Below are 20,503 nucleotides of genomic sequence, written 5' to 3' on the forward strand. Positions count from 1 at the left end.
TACCATGCCTGGATGTGTGCATATGCCTAATAAGGACATATGTTTACATATGTACATTTTGAATCAAACTGTCCATTTTGAATTTGCTGCTTATTGTGGAAACACCATAGCCTGGCTCCGCCCACCTAAGTACTTCCCCTCAATTTGAATTTCCCTTCAATAGTCTGGGTCTGCGGTATGTTAGTGGGTTTTCTCAGTCTAAATTCTCTGCGTCCAATCAGCGAACAGAGGGAGTGGCTGAGATCAATGACGTTAAAGTCAGCTCTAGTTGACGGACATCCTCACGCACGGTGTTTGGTTTGTTTACAGCCTGCGCGCAACGTGATTCCCGGCCAAGCGTTAGCGATTGGTTATGGCAGATCCAGAGTAGCACTGGGCTGATCCAATAGTATTAAACTTCAACAGACCCACCTTCAAGTGAGTTAACGTTTGTCAATTGAGTAGGTCCAGACTTTCTGTAAAAATGAAATTAAGTACGAGAGTCTGGTAGGACCAGGCTAGAAACACCATTCACATGCTTGTCACATTCGCATGCTTCTCTGATATACCTCCATCACATATACACATCACATACAAACCACATACACACACACACCGCATACACGCACATCACATATACACACACACCACACACACCACACTGACCGCATACACGCATTGCTAATAAAATAACATGTAGTTTGACAACGTCGGGAAATAGCATGGGATCATGGGAATTGTTGTCTTAACCATTGCCGGTGAAAATCTCTTTCAGTTACAAGGTTATCTATTAAAATTTAGTTTGAGCCCAGTTATAACATTACCCTAAGCATTGGCTTAGTGGCTGGCTTGAGCCACTTGTCATAGTAGCAAATCGTAGTAAGCTAGATCGATATTAGCTAGATGTCCTAGGGCCTGGTGTCTTACCTAGGGCCTGGTGTCTGACCTAGGGGCCTGTGTCTGACCTAGGGGCATCTGTCTGACCCAGGAGCTGGTGTCTGACTTAGGGGCCTCTGTCTGACCTAGGGGCCTGTGTCTGACCCAGGGTTTGCTGTCTAATGTTTGGGCTGGTGTGTGTCCTAGGGTCTGTTATCTGACGTTGGGGCTGGTGCTTGACGTTGGCTGGTGTCTGACCTCGGGGCTGGTTTCTGACCTAAGGGCTGGTGTCTGACCTAGGGGCCTGTGTCTGACCTAGGGGCTGGGTGGTGTCTGACCTAGGGGCATGTGTCTGACTCTGAACTAAAGGCTTGTGTCTGAACTAGGGGCTCGTTGCTAACCTAGGGGCTTCTGTCTAACCTAGGGGCTTGTGTCTAACCTAGGGGCTGGTGTTTGACCTAGGGCCTTTCGTCTCCTGTATCTGGGGGGAAGCAGGGACGGGTAGAGAGCTGAGAAGTGCATCGAGTCACATCCTGGCGGGCGGCGGCGTAACATATTTTAGTCGATGTTGGTGATAAAGTTATTGACTACTTCCCATGTAGAACAAGATAACAGAGTATATTCGATATATCGCCCAGCCGGCTCAGAATTTGAGATGTGAAGCGAAACATGGATTTGGAGAATAATTACACCTCTTCCCCACGCCCGGGTCACATTTCTCATTGAGCCAAGAGGCAATGCAGTGATCCAGTTATACTATCAAGTAGAACATACAGTATGAAGTTAGAAAATGGGCTTAATTCTTGAGTTTGAATCATCAATCAATTTTTGAACCCAATGATCAGAATCTAAACAAATGGTGAGATCCCCAAAGCGTCCCACCCCTGTTGCTCAGTCTCAAAGTCAGGAAGTGACATTGGTCGTCCAAGATGACGTCACCCGGTTAATTCGAACTTTGAGACAAGCCGAAGCCAGAAAGCAATGCTACCAGCAGAACGCATGTGCAATCACAAGGTCAACAGCCGGGTGTAAGACCAGTGAAAAGGGCCCTTTATGGACTCTGCTGACTGGTGAATTCCAGGGTAGCCTTCACAGTCCCCTCGATGGCGTCAGAGGTTTGACACCGGGTCATCCTCAGAACAATTCCACTTCCTAGCCCCTTCAACCGAGCTTCTGTACTCTGCGGAATATGCTAGTTTAGATGATGCATTATTCCCCCTCAAATGACATACACATTTTCAGTTTTTGTAGAGGGCCATGGCTTCTCTCAGTTGACGCATAATTCGGCCAGGAGACTGGTGCGTCTTTGTTGGAGCCTACGTGCAGGCTGCAGAGCAGCCACCACGGTGACGTGAACACTGAGGGGCTGCAGCAGTGACGGGGTATCTTTGTTTGGATGAGGCCTAGCCATTGATGCACCAACAGTTACTGTGTCTGAGGAAACAAGGCCTCGTTCTGGGGTTCAGTTGGGATCGCCAATGTAACAACACAGGAAGAGTAAAATATGCTTTAACAGCAGATTATTAAGTTGTATATAACCTGATCATTGTCATTCATCAGATATGCTTGATGCAGTTGTCAATGACCAATAATCTTTGGCAATGGCAACTATATAAGACAGACCCTCCAGGTTTTCGCGATGTTGCGATTTGCAACTTCAATGCAACATCAACCAATCCCCGCGAATTGAGGGCGGTGTCGCAATTTTAACCAACCACCACAACTTTCCTGCAAATTTGACCAAATAGTGGCATCGTCTTGAACTGACGTCGACAAACTACCTTCCACCTTACTTCCGTGTTTACTACTTCAAGCGATTCAAGCGTTCATGCAGCATGTGCGCGTCCAACGTTTCACACTTGCCGACCAATATAACTGAGAAAGATTGCGAAAAGGGATCGGCTTAGCTCAGGAGGTAGAGCAGTTGTCTTGTAACCGAAAGGTTGCTAGTTCAATCCCCAGCTCCTCCTTGCTGAGTGTTGATGTGTCCCTGAGCAAGACACTTAACCCTAACTGCTCCTAACGAGCTGGCTGTCACCTTGCATGGTTGACTTTGCCGTCGGTGTGTCAATATGTGTATTAAATGATGTAAGTCGCTTTGGATAAAAGCGTCTGCTAAATGCCCTAATTGTAAATGGTAAAAGCAGTATCCTGGTATTCTACATGAAAGCGGGGGAAATTATTTTGCACTGCATGCAATATTGTGGTGGAACATAAGAGGAAATCTTCCATTGATAAGCATTTTGCCACCGCGAAACATAACTACAGAACTGCAGGCAGGAAATCAGACGACGAGGCAGATCACTATGACAGAGGCTGTTGCATCCAAGTCAATTGCCAGAATCAATTATTCATTTCTCAGTGTTTTTGTTCTTTTAATTAATGTTTTTTTCAGTAATAACTTCATATTTAACAAATTACTCTGGGAAAATTGCAGTAATAACTTTCACTTCCTCTCGCACTGTAATCGGAGCAAAAACATTAAAAACACCGCAACTTTCATCGCAACTTTTTCGCAAAGCTCACGCAACATCAGGCATTTTAGGCCGCAACAATCTCAAAAAAGGCCCACGAAATCCTGGATGGACTGATCCTCTTCAAAGCAACCAAGGGCCTTGAAACATAGCGTGTTTGCTAGAAAACCTCGCTAGCTTTAGCAAGGTATAATGCTCATTGATAATTACGCATCAGACGAGCTTATCCATATGAATGATTAAATGAATAAATGGCGCTTGTGATAAAAGCATCTTGCATGGTTTGCGTTGAGGTGGTATGTGGCTCTTATGAGACTGTTTTCTTATGTTCGTACTTTGGGATTGGTAAAATGGTAAAATACTACTTAACTGGCCTTCTCAAAACACTGGTCATTTGAAATGGGCCACTTTCATGGTTTAAAGAGGCACATCAAAGGGTGAAAAAATAATAAATGTACACGTCTAGATAAAGTTAATCGGCCACAGTGCCCTACTCCTCCCGCTAGCCTGAATATAAAGAGTCCTGTTTGGGTTCCGATCCACGAAAAAGTCTGAAACGCTTACGGCAGAGCTTTGAGTGCCGGGCAGCACTGTGTAGTACAAAAACGACACGACGGGCTGGACTGTTAATCAAATTTTGATCGCAATTTCGATTTTAGCGACAAACAATCACAAAAGTAATATAATCAAGATTTAAATTTCCTTCTACTTTTTTCTTTTTTCTTTATTTATTAAATGTTTCAAGGAATGTGCAGAACAGCTGGATACATATCTGTACATTATTTTAGATTTGAAAAAAAATTATTTGACCATTTTGTGTTGTTTTTTTAAGGCGAAATTTTAAAGTTCTCAATTACAAAGTGTTTTTTGGGAGAGACATGCTGAATAAATACATCATGTTTTCAAACTCAAAAATAATCGTTTGAATAATCGTGATTATGATTTTTTCCATAATCGAGCAGCTCTACGACACGTCACAGGATGAGATTCTAGGTTCTGTTCTGTGTTTAGTATAACGGGTACCGGATGACACTGCGATGCTGGCCATGGTGCCAGTCTGACTCGTTCATACTCCGAGCCTATCTGGCGTTAAACATGATGTTCACAGAGCATCTCAGACAACATGAATACATAACTCATGGTTTATATTAACATGGTGTCAATTAGTTTGTGGCCTAGTGAATGCTCAGTAAGTTGACAAGCAGTCGTCCTTAAGTTCTGAAAACCGTTTTGACCTCCAGTTATTAGACTTATAGGACCTTATGATAAGGTCTATGGAGAATTTTATATTTTATTTTATTAATTCTAATACAATATGCATATCACTCAGAAATACACCGGTCTGCATGTCCCTCCCGCTGCTGAACATAATGGATTAAGAAGCATTTCCTCCTTAAAAAAGCAACACTAGCGATTGTCTGCGGGTGTCACTTTCATAAAGAATGTCATTGAGGAATGAAAATGTGGTCCAACCAGTGCATCTAGACCAACCAATCGGGCAACGGACGAGAACTTGACAGCCCAATAAGGTCAGGGATGGTCAGTTTAAAACTTGACAAGAACTTAAAAGACCTAGTAGGTTCATGGATGGTCAGGTTCACTCAGATTATTTTGGCCTACATGGAAGCAGGTCTTGTTATGGCTCATTGTATGGCATTGATCCTTTACTCTGATCTCTATTTTCCATATGTTTTGGATGTTAAAAATCAGATAAAAATAAACCATTGTACAGCTGCCAGCGATGGTCTACAGATGCATCAGCTTTCTACCAGCCTAACTATACCTGCAATTGTAATTGTTTTATATAATTTAATATCAAACTGCTATAAAGCAGTCAATCTATAGAACAACAACATCAATACTGTAGCCATGATATCCCCCTCCCCAGGGCAGGGTCATGCATTCATTTGTTTTACCTTCTGAGGTAGCATGCATAACCTCTCCAATGGCTCATTGGAGCTCAACCACCGTATGAATCTGTTCGATATTATGGATTTTTCTCTCCGTTCCACAACGCAGACTTAAGCATTCAGCTGTCTCATGGCCGGGCCTCCGTTTCCACATGCGATGGGAAACAGGTTCAGCACTAGACTTACCAACTCATCTCAATGTGACGTCTGCCCAGTCTGTGTGAAGAAACATCAGAAATGATTCTCACAGGGACCATAGCTTCTCTCCCTCTCCCTCTCTCTCTCTCTGTCTCTGTCTCTGTCTCTGTCTCTGTGTCTCTCTCTCTTTCTCTCTCGCTCACAGTCAGTAGTCTATATTTGCTCAAACCAGTATTCTCAGTGGTGATTTCGATGATTCTATATCCAGATTTTACAGACGAGGCTCCCGCCACAAAACCAAAGCAGAAAAACCAACCTTTTCTCTTTTTGAAAACTTCCCAATAAAAGAAAAGATGCCCTTCAATATGGAGTTAAGGGGGAGATGCTGGGCCCATACCCTGATCTCTGGGATAGTAAACATCAATAGAAGCCTAGTTGAGTTGCCGAAACGGTTAATATCACATTAGCCAGTGCTGTGTTGAGATGACTCATCCGAGGGGGGAACCAGATTATGATGCATTTCAGTGGAAGAACATCACTGGTGTAGTGGAGTGTTGAGTTACCCAAAGACCTGCCTCGGGCAAAGACTCGGGGTTAAATTGTGAGGCCTACGTGCTTTTTTTGGCAATTGTTTGTCAATCGCAACCCTCGCGTAGAACCCAAGTAAGACGAAGGAGATTTGAACATGCTTTGTTAGATCACATTGTAAAGACCACACACACACACACACACACACACACACACACACACACACACACACACACACACACACACACACACACACACACACACACACACACACACACACACACACACACACACACACACACAGAGAGAGTACATTTTTTAGTTGTTATTTATTTAGTATAAGCCTGTTGCTCCCAGCCTAGCAGAGCCTTGAGATTGAGCTGTCATCAAAGAGAGGCTCCCCACACATGGGGTTGTGTTCTCCGGGTTGGGCTGCGAGCCTCTCCATCTCTCCTTCTCTCGCTCACTCACACCCTCTCTTTTCCATCTCATTAGTCGACACACCTCAGCCTTGACGCAGCTGCTGCCTCAGCCCGCCTGTCAACACGATCTGTCTGTCATGTACCTTTAGATTTCAGGCTATTAGTGTCACATCAACGGCAAACCTACGGCCACGCAGCCCTGTGTTCTCCGTCCTCAGGAACCCTCCTCCCCGTGCTTATGCTCAATTTTTATTACAGCTTCAAGTAAGGCAAAGAAGACTAAGAAAGTAGTGTTCTTACTTCTCAATGAAACCAGGGCTTTCTCATGCGTGTTCCAATTTCAAAAGTACAGAAAAGTTGTGCGTTGCGTTGTGTGCTGTTGGATTTCAAAATCATGTTAAATTAAACTTCCCCATCTCTACGTCTCCGTCTGATGAGTGCTGTCACATCAAACAGTTGGTGTCCCCTAATAGACCCCCCCCCCCCCCGACCATATTCGTTATATCTATAGGATGTGGCTCTTTTGTTTGCTTGGTGGCAGGTAGTCGGACAGGAAACCACACGGAGCAGAGGGGACAGCCACTTCTAATTAGTGATATCCTCCTGCAATGGGAGCCAGATGTGGCCGGTGATGACAGGACCTTAATGTACACGGCTCCGGCCCCACACTCTGGAGGGCCGGGATCAACAGCTTTAGATTGTCAGTCACCGGGGACCTGTTCAATGAGGCCTGTAGCTGTCACTCTCTTGTCACTGTTCTCAATCACAGCAATAAGATGATTTAGACACAAGCGACTTGAGGATGAACAATGAAACCCAAATGTTGTTCTGCTTTGTTAAAATGTCCCTTTTGTTTTTATTAAGGATTCCGTTCAAGATTGGCCAGCCCAAGAAGCAGATTGTCTCCAAAACCGTAAGTCACCGGTCTTTGATTTGATGCACGCCCGTGTTCCCACGGTATAATTCATCCATCACAATAAGACACATTTTCTGAGAATTTTGTTCTAGTCCTGTGTGTTTGTTTTACGTCACTCTGTGCGCTGAGCGGTAGCCCTTAAGTCATGTCATCAGTGGTCTTTAGAAGACCACTAGCTCTTAGACTCACAGATTACCCATTTGCCCAGAAAATGAGAGGGGGCAGAGGTGTTTACCTTGGCATGACAGTGCGTGGGTCTTTTTTCCTCTCTGGAGAAAAACCACTTCCAGTGTAATGGCTGTCTGGCCCGGGAGACACCCTAGTTCCTGTGCCATCCGAGCCCCTGTCCCAGGAGGGAGGGGGGTCGAGCCGGGCCAGTACATGACCCACCGTGGACACTGTGCCTCCACGCTTCCTTGGTCGTTTTGTCCCAAACTGTTTGAATCCAGAGCCCACAAAGCCACAGGACAGGAAGCCATGCTCGCTCCAGTGTTTATCAGGGCACAGAGACAGGCCCTGCACACTCATTATCGTTTAGCGCACATGCTGTGATTAGACACTCATTTGAAGTGGAGATGTATAAATGAACACACATGTTAAATACTGGTGACAAGTTACCATAATATTTTATAAATGCCTCTTTTTCCCCTTTCTTTCAGGTTGAAAGAGACTTTGAGCGTGAATATGAGAAACTACAAAAGTAAGTTTACCATAATGAATTACTACTGATGTTACTATAGAGCGGTGTTAATATTTTTTTCTGGAAGGTTTGAATTCATTCTTATTAGAAATCACTTGAAATAAACGGAAAACAGATTTATTGATTTTGGTTTGCTGACTTGAATTAGATGAAACCAATTCAGTCGATTTTGTTGCTGTACTTAGGTTATTTGAATCCATGAAAATAAGCACATTTGGGGTAACACAGCCTTGGGTACTGTGGTGAAACGAAGCCTATTTTGGTCAAATACATGGAAAGGATGAGGTCTAAATAGGTAACTTTGCACATCTAATTTAAAAAAAAATTATATTGTGTAATTACGCAAATATAAACCGCATCGTACATAAGCCACACTTTAACCACTCAGGCTTAGGGATAGCAGTGTAAAGGCTGTAGCAACAAACTAATCTAAAATACATCAAATCAAATCCAAAATACATCAAATCAAATCCAAAGGCCCCAACGTGGTGCTGAAAGTTGCAAAGACTCACAATTATTTCTTTTAAACCTGCAGCATAACAAATCAATGAGTCTGTGAAAAGCCTTTCAAACTCTGTGATGTTGATAGGATTTCTGTGCGATGGGATGGATAGTGTCGCAGGATTACATGCAGGGCTCAAGACTCACCATTTATCATGTGGATGCAAGGTTGCATCGTTGCCAGAAAAACAAATATATATTTGAAAAACAATGTAGCCTAATGGTGGCGATGAGACACTATGTAACATTTAAAATAGGGCTGTTGCCACGAAGACATTTAGTTTCTTAAATGGTTGAAATGGGTTAAAACTCATTTTAACGGAATATAAAAAGCCAAACGGCATTATCATGTGGGTGCTGTGTCGAGGAGGTTTGTCTTCTGGATCCATCCTCGGTCCGAGTCTGACTTTGTCCCGGCAGAGCTTCAATGCGGGTCGCACACCAGACGAGCAATCGGGCGCCGAGTCGGGCAGCGTCGCGTCGCAAAAAGGACAATACTTGTCTAAAGGCTGCATGGTCACTTTCTGTGTTTGATACCATGAAGTGTATTGATGGAGCTGCGATGCATTCCACGGTTTTGAAAGTCATGACGCGGCTGTACGGCGGCGCCGGTGTGAGTTCTCTGTTTGGATCCAATGAAGACACACTGTTTTGGTCATTAAACCAAAAAGGTAGTTTGGACATTGTGCAAAGTTCCAGTGAAATGGCACTGCAGCACTAGTGCTATTCAAGAGCATGCAGATAAATGCACTATTTTGGATGACGAATCACCAGAAAATTAATCTGAATTAGAGTATAATACCCAATTTGCAGCTTGTTCTTGTTCGTAGGGAACTTGTTCAAACTGTTTGTCGATGGGGGATTACCCCTAAGTATTTGTATTATATAAATAATATATTTATGTATATATTTGTATATATATTTGTATAGAAAAGGGCTGCTAGATTATGGAAAAAATCTAAATCATGATTATTTTGGTCAATATTGAAATCACTGTTATTCAAACCATTATTTTTGAGATTGAAAACATGTTGTATTTATTCAGCATGTTTCTCCCAAAAAAGCCTTTGTAACTGAGAACTTTGAAATTTCGCTTTAAAAAAATACACAAAATGGTGAAAAATAAAATGTTCCAATCTAAAATGCTGTTATGACCTTTCTATAAAACATTAAATAAGAAAAAAAAATTATAATAATCGAAAAACAAACTTATGTTAATTATGTTGTCGTTTGACGCTAAAATCGAAATCGCGATCAAAATTCGATTAATGGCCCAGCCCTAGTATAGAATACAGGACATAATCACTTGGGAGCAAAATCGTCGCAGACAGATTCTGGTCATACACCTTTACACCTGTATATAGGTGGTCATACGCATTTGTATAAAGGTGACATTTAGTTTAGGAAATGGTTAAAACTCATTTTAATTGAATAGCGCTTCGAAAGGCCAAACTGCATTATCACGTGGGTGCTGTGTGGATCATACACCTTTTGTATAAAGGTGTTTGACATAGTACCTCTTTGTATTAGGGTGAATGACCCTTAAAAAATATATATATTATATTCCCGTGATTTACAGAAGCAGTTTTCCTATCCTTTTTTTGGTCTTGTTGACACTCTTTGGAAAACTAAATGATCAATGCAATGCCCTAAATTATTAAATTATCAAATCAGTCTGAACCAAATGGGCATTTTCATGCTTACGATGGCTCATGATTCCTTGTATTTTCTTTATAAAAACGGTGATGCGGTTGGGTTTGAATGAAACAACATGAATGTTGGATCCATGTATGAGTAACGAAGCAGCGTATGAGCCTCATTGTGCCTATGGAACTATGGGGGTGTTTGGTGTGAAATCCTTGCGACACGATCCTCCCTGAATGTGTGGACTTCCCCGCTATCAGGGGTGGGATAGGCCCCCGAGGGCCTCCCAGATTCAGTGGGAGGGCTGTTTGGCTCTCTGGGGGCGAGGAGGGCCCTTTATCAGAGAGGTGTGGCGCCAGTGAACCTGATGAGTGAGTCAGAGGAGCAGGCTCGTACAGGCGTCTCTCCACCCTCTGCGTCCATCAAGGCAGACGTTGGCACATGCAATAACGTATCTTCCACTATAAGCCCACGTTGGCATGGCCGTTCCTGGTGTTCCGTCACAGACGTTTTTTTTAAAGAGCTATCTCGTCTATTTTGGAGCCCGCATCACGCCAGCAGACGAGCCGTTTGGTACATTTCTTTTGTCGGAGAGAGATTGAGGCTTCGCACCCAGCGGGGCATGTTCCTTGTTGCTGCCAGAATAAACCGTTTGTTGAAGACTATCTCCGCCCGGAGAATAAAGGCCGGAATTAATACCTTCGTTTTGCTAACCTAATTAAGTCAAAGCCAATGATTCTGTCAGAATGTTTTTACATTGTTTTATTTTGCTTACCCCTCTAGATCGCCGTGGAATCATTTGATTCTAGACTTGCATTTTAATGATTACATAAGAATTTGGCTTGCCCATTATCACCCAGCTTATCAATCATAGCGTGTACTTTATTGTTTGGTCTCGGTAAGGCATGTGCCAATGTGCATTTGGAGTAGCATACTGTCCTCACATTCTCAGCTATGGTACATAAACCTGATGCCAACATTATGAACCATGTGTAAAGGTCCACTAGACCAATACGATTACCTGTTTTCCATCTAACTGACATTGGGTAACAGTTTGGTTGAAATGTAATTGACTGGGAACCCAGGAGGCCAGACCTGAAGGCAAAAGCCCACTCCAGGTCAGAGTAGTTCTGCCCTGCTTGAATTTTTCATTGGCTGCATCGGTTGTGAATCCTTATGACTTTCTACAAGTGTGGATAGCAACATAACATCACAGACTAGACTTGTCATTAACGCACATTTTACAATTTAGTCTAAAGGCACACAACGTTTAATTTCATAAATGTACAGTGAAAAATTGTTACATTAACGCCTTTAACTTCACCGGGTCCCTTACGGACGTCTGAACTTAGGGGGACTGCTCCCTGTCCTCAAAAATGATGAACCAGTAAATTCAGACAAAATGTAAAACAATTTGTCCATGTTTCTCTTCGCCCCTTTTTGGCATTAAACCAATGGAGAAGTCTTGAACTGGGGTTAAGTAACAGGATGAACGATGTGCATACAGACATGCACTGTAGGGACTTGTTGGAACTGGATATACAGTCCCACCAGGTTTGCTTTACAACAACTCACTCAATCAAGGGAAGAGTGTTTAACATCAGTGCTCCCTCTCACCATACCTACACATCCCAGTGCTCTGATGGAAGTACCCAAACCCAGAGAGTACTCTGTCCCGGTACTTGGATAGAAATGTGGCGCTGCGTTCCTCCTCGCGTGCTGATGAACGGCTTAATGGAGTATCTTTTCTAAGTGCTCACCTGATGAGAGCGATCCGCTCCACTGAGCATCTGGTGTGCTGGCAGCTCGCACGCCGCACGCCCCAGACCCAGCTCTGAGCCGAAGCGCTGAGCAGCTGTCGGAGTTGGGCGCTCTATTAGCACCTTTCTGGAGACGGACCCCGGCCTCACCCTCCCACTCCGTCATCGTCGCACACCGTTTAGCCGGTGAGATGTGGGCTTGAATGAGCTTTATGTGAATGAGGATCGTGTTCACACATCAATGTCTCTCAGACTCTCATTCGATGCGCGACCAGTTCCGGTTGTGAATACACACCACGGTCAGCGGAGAAGACTGGAGGTGCAGTGGGGATCTGTCTCTGTGTGCATCACGCCGGAGTTACAGAGGGATGGTTCTCGCAGTCAATCATTTCAGCGATGGTCTGCAATTCACATTCATTATTTGAACCCCCAACGTGCAGCATGTCTTTGTGTTCGATGGCCATGTCGCTTGTTCAAACCTGGCATGCCTCCGTTGCTCCACTCCAATCTCTAAAACTGATAAGAGGAAAATTAAATGAATCCCCCCCCCCCCCCCCCCCTTACTTCCACGTCTTACCCCAAGAATTGATGTGACAGAGGTCTCGGGGGGGCTCTAAACAGCCCCTCGTTTGCCTTAATTGATGTAATGAACAGGACACATTTCAGTCTGTGTTGTCTGGTAATTGCCATTTTTAGCGACAATCACTGGGATGTGTGCAGATGGATGATTGAATGCATTAATCCTTTGAGCGAAAAATGGAGTTGACACGATCAGGATAGCAACACTGTGTTCTTAATCAGCTAAACTAGGCCGTCATGTATTACCAAAGTATTGTATGCAGAACCTACTGTGTGTGTGTGTGTGTGTGTGTGTGTGTGTCCCAGCTTGACTAAATAAGCACCTTGTCGTCCGCCAGGCTCGAGGATCAGACGAAGAAACTTCACAAGGACATGAAGAAGAGCACTGAGGCTGATATAGGTGAGTTTCCCCTCCGTCTCCATGGCTTCATCTCACGCTGGGCCATTGATCTGCACTTGTTACCTGCGACTGACAGAACACAACCTGGCACAGATGTGTTTCAAGTCCCCCCTTGTTAAAGTTTCTGCCATGGGAACGGAGAACGATAGAATCCTCCATCTGGGCGGGGGGGGGGGGGAAGTTATTGTTTGCTGAAGATGGCACTTTTGTTTTTATTTTGTATGTTTATGATGCTAATGTTTGTGTTGCTGTGTCTCGTCTTTATCTTCCGTGCGTGGATGAAAACACTAGATATTGTATCACTGTATGGGGGTGGGGAGTGGAGCTGGGGATGAGATGAATGGAGGGGGGGGGCATTCTTTATTTCCTCCACTCTTTTGTGCCGTGGTGGAATATGGATGTGCGGCTTATGAAAGTCTGGGAGCTGTCAGGGCTCTCATTAGAGCTCCCGGGGCCCGTCTGGCAGGGCTTTCCTCCCTTCACACGGGTCGAGGCGGTGCTGCTGCCTGCTGCACACAGGCAGCCTCCGCAGCCACTGCTGCTCCCCAGCCTTAGGTCACAGCGCTGGCCTCTATTAAACCCACTGCCAAGCGGTCCCTGCAGGGTGGCAAAGGGGCTTTTAGAGAATGGGGTTTTATAATGTGTCGAAGCACTATAATCGACAGCCATTGAGAATTATCTTGATTGACGGTGAGTACCTTTTTGTTAGTTTTTTTTATTGTAAAAAAGATACGATATTGGTGACATGGGCATGATGGACTTGCGTGCCTCTTTATTTATTTTTTACATATTGCCAATATTTTCCACTGGCCATGTCAGGCAAGGTCATAATAAACGATGTGTGGCTCGTCATGCAGAGAGACACGCAGACCCCCAACCTCTGAGTGATTGATCGGTCGCAAATGGGCCTCCCGAGAATCCCCCGGTAGTGTGAATGAGACCACATGCTGAGCTTAGTCCCACTGGGGATACTCCCCACACACACACACACACACACACACACACACACACACACACACACACACACACACACACACACACACACACACACACACACACACACACACACACACACACACACACACACACACACACACACACACACCTCCTCCCTTCTCCTGAACTAAGCCCATTCATTCAAACGGGATGCTATAATCTGATGTCTAAAACAAAGTGGCATGAGTGTAGATGAACAGTAATTGGTGTTGTCAGTGTAAAAACATTTGCACAGATTCCCTGTGCTCTGGTGAATATTCATCACTGCCTCTAGACCCGCCACCCCCTGCATTCCTGCAGGAGAGCCAGGCTCTCTCCTCTCTTTCACCCCCGCTTTCTTTCTTTTTGTTTGAAACCAAATCGTCTTGGCCCCACCCTCCTGCATCCTGTTTTGAAATAGGGTTGTTAATCGTAACTGTAGAAAAGGCTGCTTTTCAACTTAACGTCGCAATGTGTAGCATTTCAGTCGACTCGTAGCTTAAAATAATAAGCTAATAATTGATAGGGACTTCAATAATGTTAGCAATAAAATTGCATCCTGTAACTGATATTTTGTTACTGATTGACAGCCTGTACCCATTTGTTAACATTTTCATTCACGGCCTTGACTCTCATTTTGGTAAAAAAATAAACAATTTATAGAAGCATGATTTTATTCCCCAAACATTGAGTTATTCCTAACTTCATCAATAAACTGGGCTCATCCATTCCCTTCAGTCCTTTGGTTTGGCCTAGACTAGGGTTAGGGTTAGGGTAAAAAGCTTAGCTTTACCTACCAAGTCTCCTGTTTTCATCATCATTGATTTTAAAACTGGCGTCAAGGTCTTTATCTCATGAATATTCTGTACCAGTGAAGACCAATGGGCAATAAATAATAATATTTAATTCTCGAATGAGTTTGAAAATTATCTAATTTAACCGAAAGGTAGGCCTTTGGATTTTGCCTCATTGGTAACTAAAAGCTGTTACTTATAAGAAACTAACAACACTGATCTTAAAATGGGTGCTGTCAATAGTGAGGAATGTGTTAACAACCTCCTCAGTATTGTGCTGTACTGTACTGGCCATATGCTGCCTGTTTTCCCTCCATGTCCACTTGAGACCAGATAAACCCTCTGGATGGCACGTAACCATGGTTTCAAAGGCTTCCCGTCGAAATGTATGTGATACATGTGTGATATATCTGTTAAGATGTGTGTGCTCGTTTGTTCGTTCACAGCCATGTCCAAGGCTGCTGTGAAGATCTCTGCAGACCTGCTGGGTAACCCTCTGTGTGAGCAGGACCAGGTCTTCCTGGAGTCCATGACTGCTCTGGATACCGCCATGAGGCGCATGGACTCCTTCAACCTGGAGAAGGTCAGAAGCCCCATCCCTCTCTCTCTCTCTCTCCCTCCCTCTCTCTCTCTCTCTCTCTCTCTCTCGCTCTCGCTCTCGATCTCGATCTCTCGAAGTGTGAGGTCTTGCTTCTTCTACCTTCTTTTCTGAACTCGCTCTTCCCAGCGGCGTTGCTGGTCAGCCTTGTCTGGTCCACCGTAGTCTGACTCTTCTATCTTGTGATTAAGGTCCTACTATTCCTTCTGGTTTGATGCTCCCCTTCAGTATCGTCTGTACGGTCATGATGACCAGAGTACAGCTCGTTTTACAGTGTTGGGATTATTCATTGGTTCGCCAGGTTTATGTTCTTTGTGATTATTTCCAGTGTCGATACAATATTACAAAAATCCTGGAATGATATGGAACTGTACACGTACAACCACATTCTCGTGAAATCTAATCATAATCGGGTATTTTCACGCTGGTCCTCTCCTCAATGGCGCCGGTACCTTCCCTCAAAGATCACAATGAGCCATAAGGCTAACCATAAAGGACCGTAAAACAGAAAGCAATACCGAATACCAGGCTGAATACTACTCCTTTCTTAGTACGCACCGACATGCAAACTTAAGTGTTGTTAGAGATATGTTTCCCTGGCTATCTGAATTTCAGTGAATGATATGTATTCATAATACCCGTAAGCATGTCAATTCCTGGCAGACTAGTGTGTGTGCCCTCGGAAACAGTTTTCTTTTGAGTTTACTGAAAGCCACAGGTGCTGTGAATGCATTCTCAATGAGCTGCATATTGAAGGATATATTTCTAAATGGAAATGTAACAATTTAAAATGCTGCTGCTCAATGTGGTCCAAATCTCTTGCTGATGGCAAAGTAAACAGTTTTTCTTGTGTGTATAAAACGTATACCAGAGTTACTCCAGCTGTTTTTAAACATCAACCTTACGTTTGAGCTTCATAAGAAAGGTTTTTCTTTGCCTGCTTCTCCATATATTCTAAAAGTTGAAAGCAGTCACATGTGACTAGACCAACCAGAATGTGGTTTGGACAGAGCTTATGGGCACTTGACCGATGGTTGTGTCTCTTCCAAGCATTGGTTAGTCTTGGTCGGCTGCCCAGAAGAACACTCCATTTTGATAGCACATCGAGATAGTCCAACTCTCTGCCGCTGAATGAATTGCCTTTTTTCGAGTCCTTGATTGTACATTATCCATGGCTCTTTACCTAGCATTAATTCTCTCAGGTCCCATCCTTTCTAACCGTTAACTAATCCATCCCGTCCCAAATGTTCCCTCTGGGTACCCTCCCCTCCCTGGCTAAGCTAACCCATCCCCTCAGTCAGACCTGAGTGGCCCAAGCCTTCCTGCCCCTCTGCTCTGCCCCACATGAGCCCTCAGCTCATGTCATCCAGTGAAGAAGAGCTGCTGGAATGTCTATAATTCTTATGTTTGTTGTTGCATTGTGACATGACTGAAGGTTGAGTTCAGGTGCTGGTTGTGAGCGGGAGGGGAGGTATGTACCCGCTCCACACATTTTGGATCTCGGATCCAGTCCTTTCCCAGTGACGCAGAACCACGCGGTTATCAACCGTGTGGCTGGACTTGACTTAACCAACGTCTTTAGGTTAAGAGTGGTTGATTCTGGACGGCTCGGTCGTACTAGACCACGGTCCCCCCCCAACCCCCTTCAGTCTGGACCAAAACACTTCCTCATCCGTCCGTTCTACAGGTTGGGGCGGGGTTCGACCGCTTTGGTCTTTGGGCAGCGCGGCTACGAGCGACGGCAGCTATCTGCAGGTACTCCTCGGTCGAGCCCGGCTCCGCTACCAACAGCCTCCATCCCCTCCGGTCTTCCCACGTTCTCGCAGCGCGGCTCGAGTTGTTGTTCTTTCAGCTCTCCCTTCCAGCTGACTGATGATTCCTGATGGCGCCGACAACAATACCCCACACCGCTGGAGAACAACACCAAACGGGAGCGGACAAAAAAGCCCAGAGAAAGCGTCCACCCTTTGCTCTCTCCGCTCTGCGCCGCGGGCCGCGCGCACTGAGAAGCAGCGGATGAAACGTGGAGCGGTAATGAAGGCAGTAGTGGCCCGGGTCTGCGTGTTTATTTCTGGGGCTTGAGGAGGGCGCGAAACCCCCCCGCCGGCACACTGCTGCCGAAGCACCGAGCCCCGGCGCGGACCGGAGAGAAGGATGATCCGTTTGGAGCGGGGGGGTGGGGGTGGGGGGGGGGGGGGGGAGGGCGTATTGATTTCCTCTGCGATCTTGTGTGTATTTTTGGGAGGCCTGTGTGCCGGGATGCCCTCTGCCCCGTGACTCACTGATGGAGACTGCTGCTGCTGGATGAGCAGGGGCCCGCGGGCGCTGAGGGCCCTCCGAGGAGCAGGGCTCTACCCCCCCCACCTCCTTCACTCTCTCTCTCTCTCTCTCTCTCTCTCTCTCTCTCTCTCTCTCCTCTCTCTCTCTCTCTCTCTCTCTCTCTCTCTCTCTCTCTCTCTCTCTCTCTCTCTCTCTCTCTCTCTCTCTCTCTCTCTCTCTCTCTCTCTCTCTCTCTCTCTCTCTCTCTCTCGTTTTTCTCTCTCTCGTTTTTCTCAAGCTCTCTCTCTCTTGCTCTCTCACACTCTCTCACACTCTCTCTCTCTCTCTCTCGCTCTCACTCTCACTCTCTCTCTCGCTCTATTTCTCTCTCACACTCGTTCTCGCTCTCTTTCTCTCCCACTTTCTCTCTTTCTCTCTCCCTGGCTCTCTCTCCCACTCTTTCTCTAGCTCTTTATCTCGCACAATCCCGCTCCCTTTCTCTCTCACATTCTCGCTCTCTTTCTGTCTCTCACACTCTATATTTCTCTCTCTCTCTCTCTCTCTCTCTCTCTCTCTCTCTCTCTCTCTCTCTCTCTCGCTCTCTCTCTCTCTCTCTCTCTCTCTCTCTCTGTCTGTATCTCTCTCTTTCTCCCTGGGAATGGGGCAGAGGTCAGAGGGCACCAGCATGCTTAAGCATTGTACTGCTGCTGTTATCCCTGCTCGCTGCATCTTCTCACCTTCCTCCAATCGGCATCGCCGCCTGAGTCAGGAAGGGGGAGGGGGTTTGTGTGTGTGTGTGGTGGGGATGCATGTGTGTGTGTGTGTGTGTGAGAGTGGTGGGGGATGTGTGTGTAAATATGTAAAGCAGTGCAAATGTGAATTCCCATGCACTTATTTGTTATCGGCTCTCTTGTTTTGTTTTCCTACCATGTATTTCCTTCTACCCCTCTAACCACAATCAACCCTTTTGGAGTTGGATCTCTGCCTGTGTACAGTGGCGTTGGTGTTGTTTTCTCATCCGCGGAAAGGGTTACTTGTTGTTTTTCTTTTCCTCGGTTCGTTTTTTGCTGCACACAGCTGGGATCTGGCGTCGCGGCCGTCTCAGTAATGGGCTGTTGGTCCGGCAGCCAGTGAACATATGATTTGGCGGGTGTCTCCAGCCCAACAGGGTGACCCCCCCCCACATGGAGGCTTCTCTACAGCGCTGCACTCTCACGCCGGGGCTGAGAGTGCAGCCGGCGCTCTGTCACGGAGCGCTCTGCCCCCGTCGAGGGGGGAGCCCGGTCCTGTTGCATCTGCAGTGGAGACGGCAGCGGGAAACTTTCATTAATTGCGCGCCAAGTGGTGTCGACGAGACGGCAGAGCCTCCTCGGCCTCGGGGCCCCCGAGATGCCATGATGTTCGTTTTACTTCCATTTAACAGCCCTCCACACCCCGCCCTCCCCTGTCAGCTCCAGGAGCGTGCGGAGAACATATATAAACTGTTTATTGTTGAGATGTTTGTTTGCAAAGAACTTTCATCTTGTAAGGCGCCCCCCCCCCTCCTCTTGATTTGACAATCAGCGGGGCCCTGCTTTCATGTGCGTCCCCTGACGTTCCCGAACCTCCTGTATCTCCCGCACTCATGAATATGCAGCCTCCGCTGTCCTCGGGCGGGTGTTCAGTGAGAGAGGCAGTGTCGCCACCAAACTTCGCTCCCCCTTCCCTCATCCTGCTCCCAGTGTCTAAGTGCTTCAAACAGAGGCAATTGTTCTCTGTCGGATGCGGCGGTGGCTTCAGATCACTGCTAAGGAGCCTGACACGCGCTCGCTTGATCCTCATCTGTCAAAGTCCGGACGTTGGGAGCAAAACTCTCGTTTTATCACATTCATTATGTGTCTCTGAAACGTTTCTCTTTGTGTCCATCTGCAGGTCAACCAGATCCAGAAGACCGTCATCGATCCTCTGAAGAAGTGAGTGTTCTGTCGTTTCTTCGCCTCTTAAGCTTCTCTTCCTCACAGCCCGAACGCCAGCGATCTCCTTTGAAGCTCTCATCAGAGGGTCCCAAAGTGATACACCAAGGGCCTGTAAGAGAGGCCCGGCCCGTTGTAGAAACCAGAGGAACGGAGTCAGGAGTGAGTGGGGGGGCGGGGCTGCTGCGGTGGCTGGCGTCTGGAAGAGAGTTTATTTGACTCTCCTTCCGCACACTCGCCCCCATCCCAGCAGCCTGTGAGTGCTATTCCATTCCTGAAGCCTAACCCTGGTCCATTTCCTCTAGAGAGAGAGAGAGAGAGACACACACACACACACACACACACACACACACACACACACACACACACACACACACACACACACACACACACACACACACACACACACACACACACACACACACACACACACACACACACACACAGCGAGGGAGTGGCCAGTTGATGCTGGTTAAGGTCTTGCTTCCTCCTGCTCACTCCTCCCCGGAGGCGGCTGGAGGGACGGGGGTGTGAATGACAGATTGACCATGTACAGTGCTCGGCTCGCATGCATCTGCACGGATCAAGCCCTCCCGCTTGCACGTTGACTCACTGCCTGTTACCCTTTCTTCGTCTTTCTGCATTGTTGTTGTTTTTTTACGGTTCCTCCGAGCGCTCCCACAGAGCGCGGTAACGTGCGCGGTGCGACGGAGAGCCCAGAGTGCGCTGCTCCTCTCTCTCAGCTCGTGTGCCGTAGCGACGGTGGGGCAGTGGCCGGGTGGAATGGTTCTCATTTCCTCTTCCTGGTGGGCGGCCGGCGAACGTGTGGGCTGGCCCAGAAGATGGCTGCGTGCCCGGGTGGCTGGGCCGGCGTTGTGGGAGAGAGAGAGAGCCCCGTCTCAGGACAGTTCATATCACACGCACGCGCACAAGCACACACAGGCACACACACGCACACGCATACACACAGGCGCATGCACAAAAACACACGCCCGCGTTCCGACCACATTGGACCAACAGATGGGAGGGGGTCACTATCGCAACAGGATTTATTATGGGCCACCAAGTTCACATTCACATGATGCTGTAAAATGCAGG

At 46.4% G+C, this 20,503-nt stretch overlaps 1 protein-coding gene across 1 annotated transcript in view; it reads left to right on the forward strand.

Annotated features, from left to right (window-relative positions):
- The window catches only part of bin3 (bridging integrator 3), a 32,982-nt gene that overhangs the window by 1,369 nt on the left and 11,110 nt on the right, over nucleotides 1-20,503 (forward strand). Inside the window, exons 2-6 of the mRNA XM_056591871.1 lie at nucleotides 7,192-7,240; nucleotides 7,903-7,943; nucleotides 12,766-12,827; nucleotides 15,043-15,179; nucleotides 19,365-19,405. Of these exons, the coding sequence (XP_056447846.1) occupies nucleotides 7,192-7,240; nucleotides 7,903-7,943; nucleotides 12,766-12,827; nucleotides 15,043-15,179; nucleotides 19,365-19,405 (330 nt within the window). The remainder of the gene's footprint in view (nucleotides 1-7,191; nucleotides 7,241-7,902; nucleotides 7,944-12,765; nucleotides 12,828-15,042; nucleotides 15,180-19,364; nucleotides 19,406-20,503) is intronic.

This window comes from Gadus chalcogrammus, chromosome 6 (assembly GCF_026213295.1).
Source record: "Gadus chalcogrammus isolate NIFS_2021 chromosome 6, NIFS_Gcha_1.0, whole genome shotgun sequence".
Lineage (NCBI taxonomy): Eukaryota > Metazoa > Chordata > Actinopteri > Gadiformes > Gadidae > Gadus > Gadus chalcogrammus.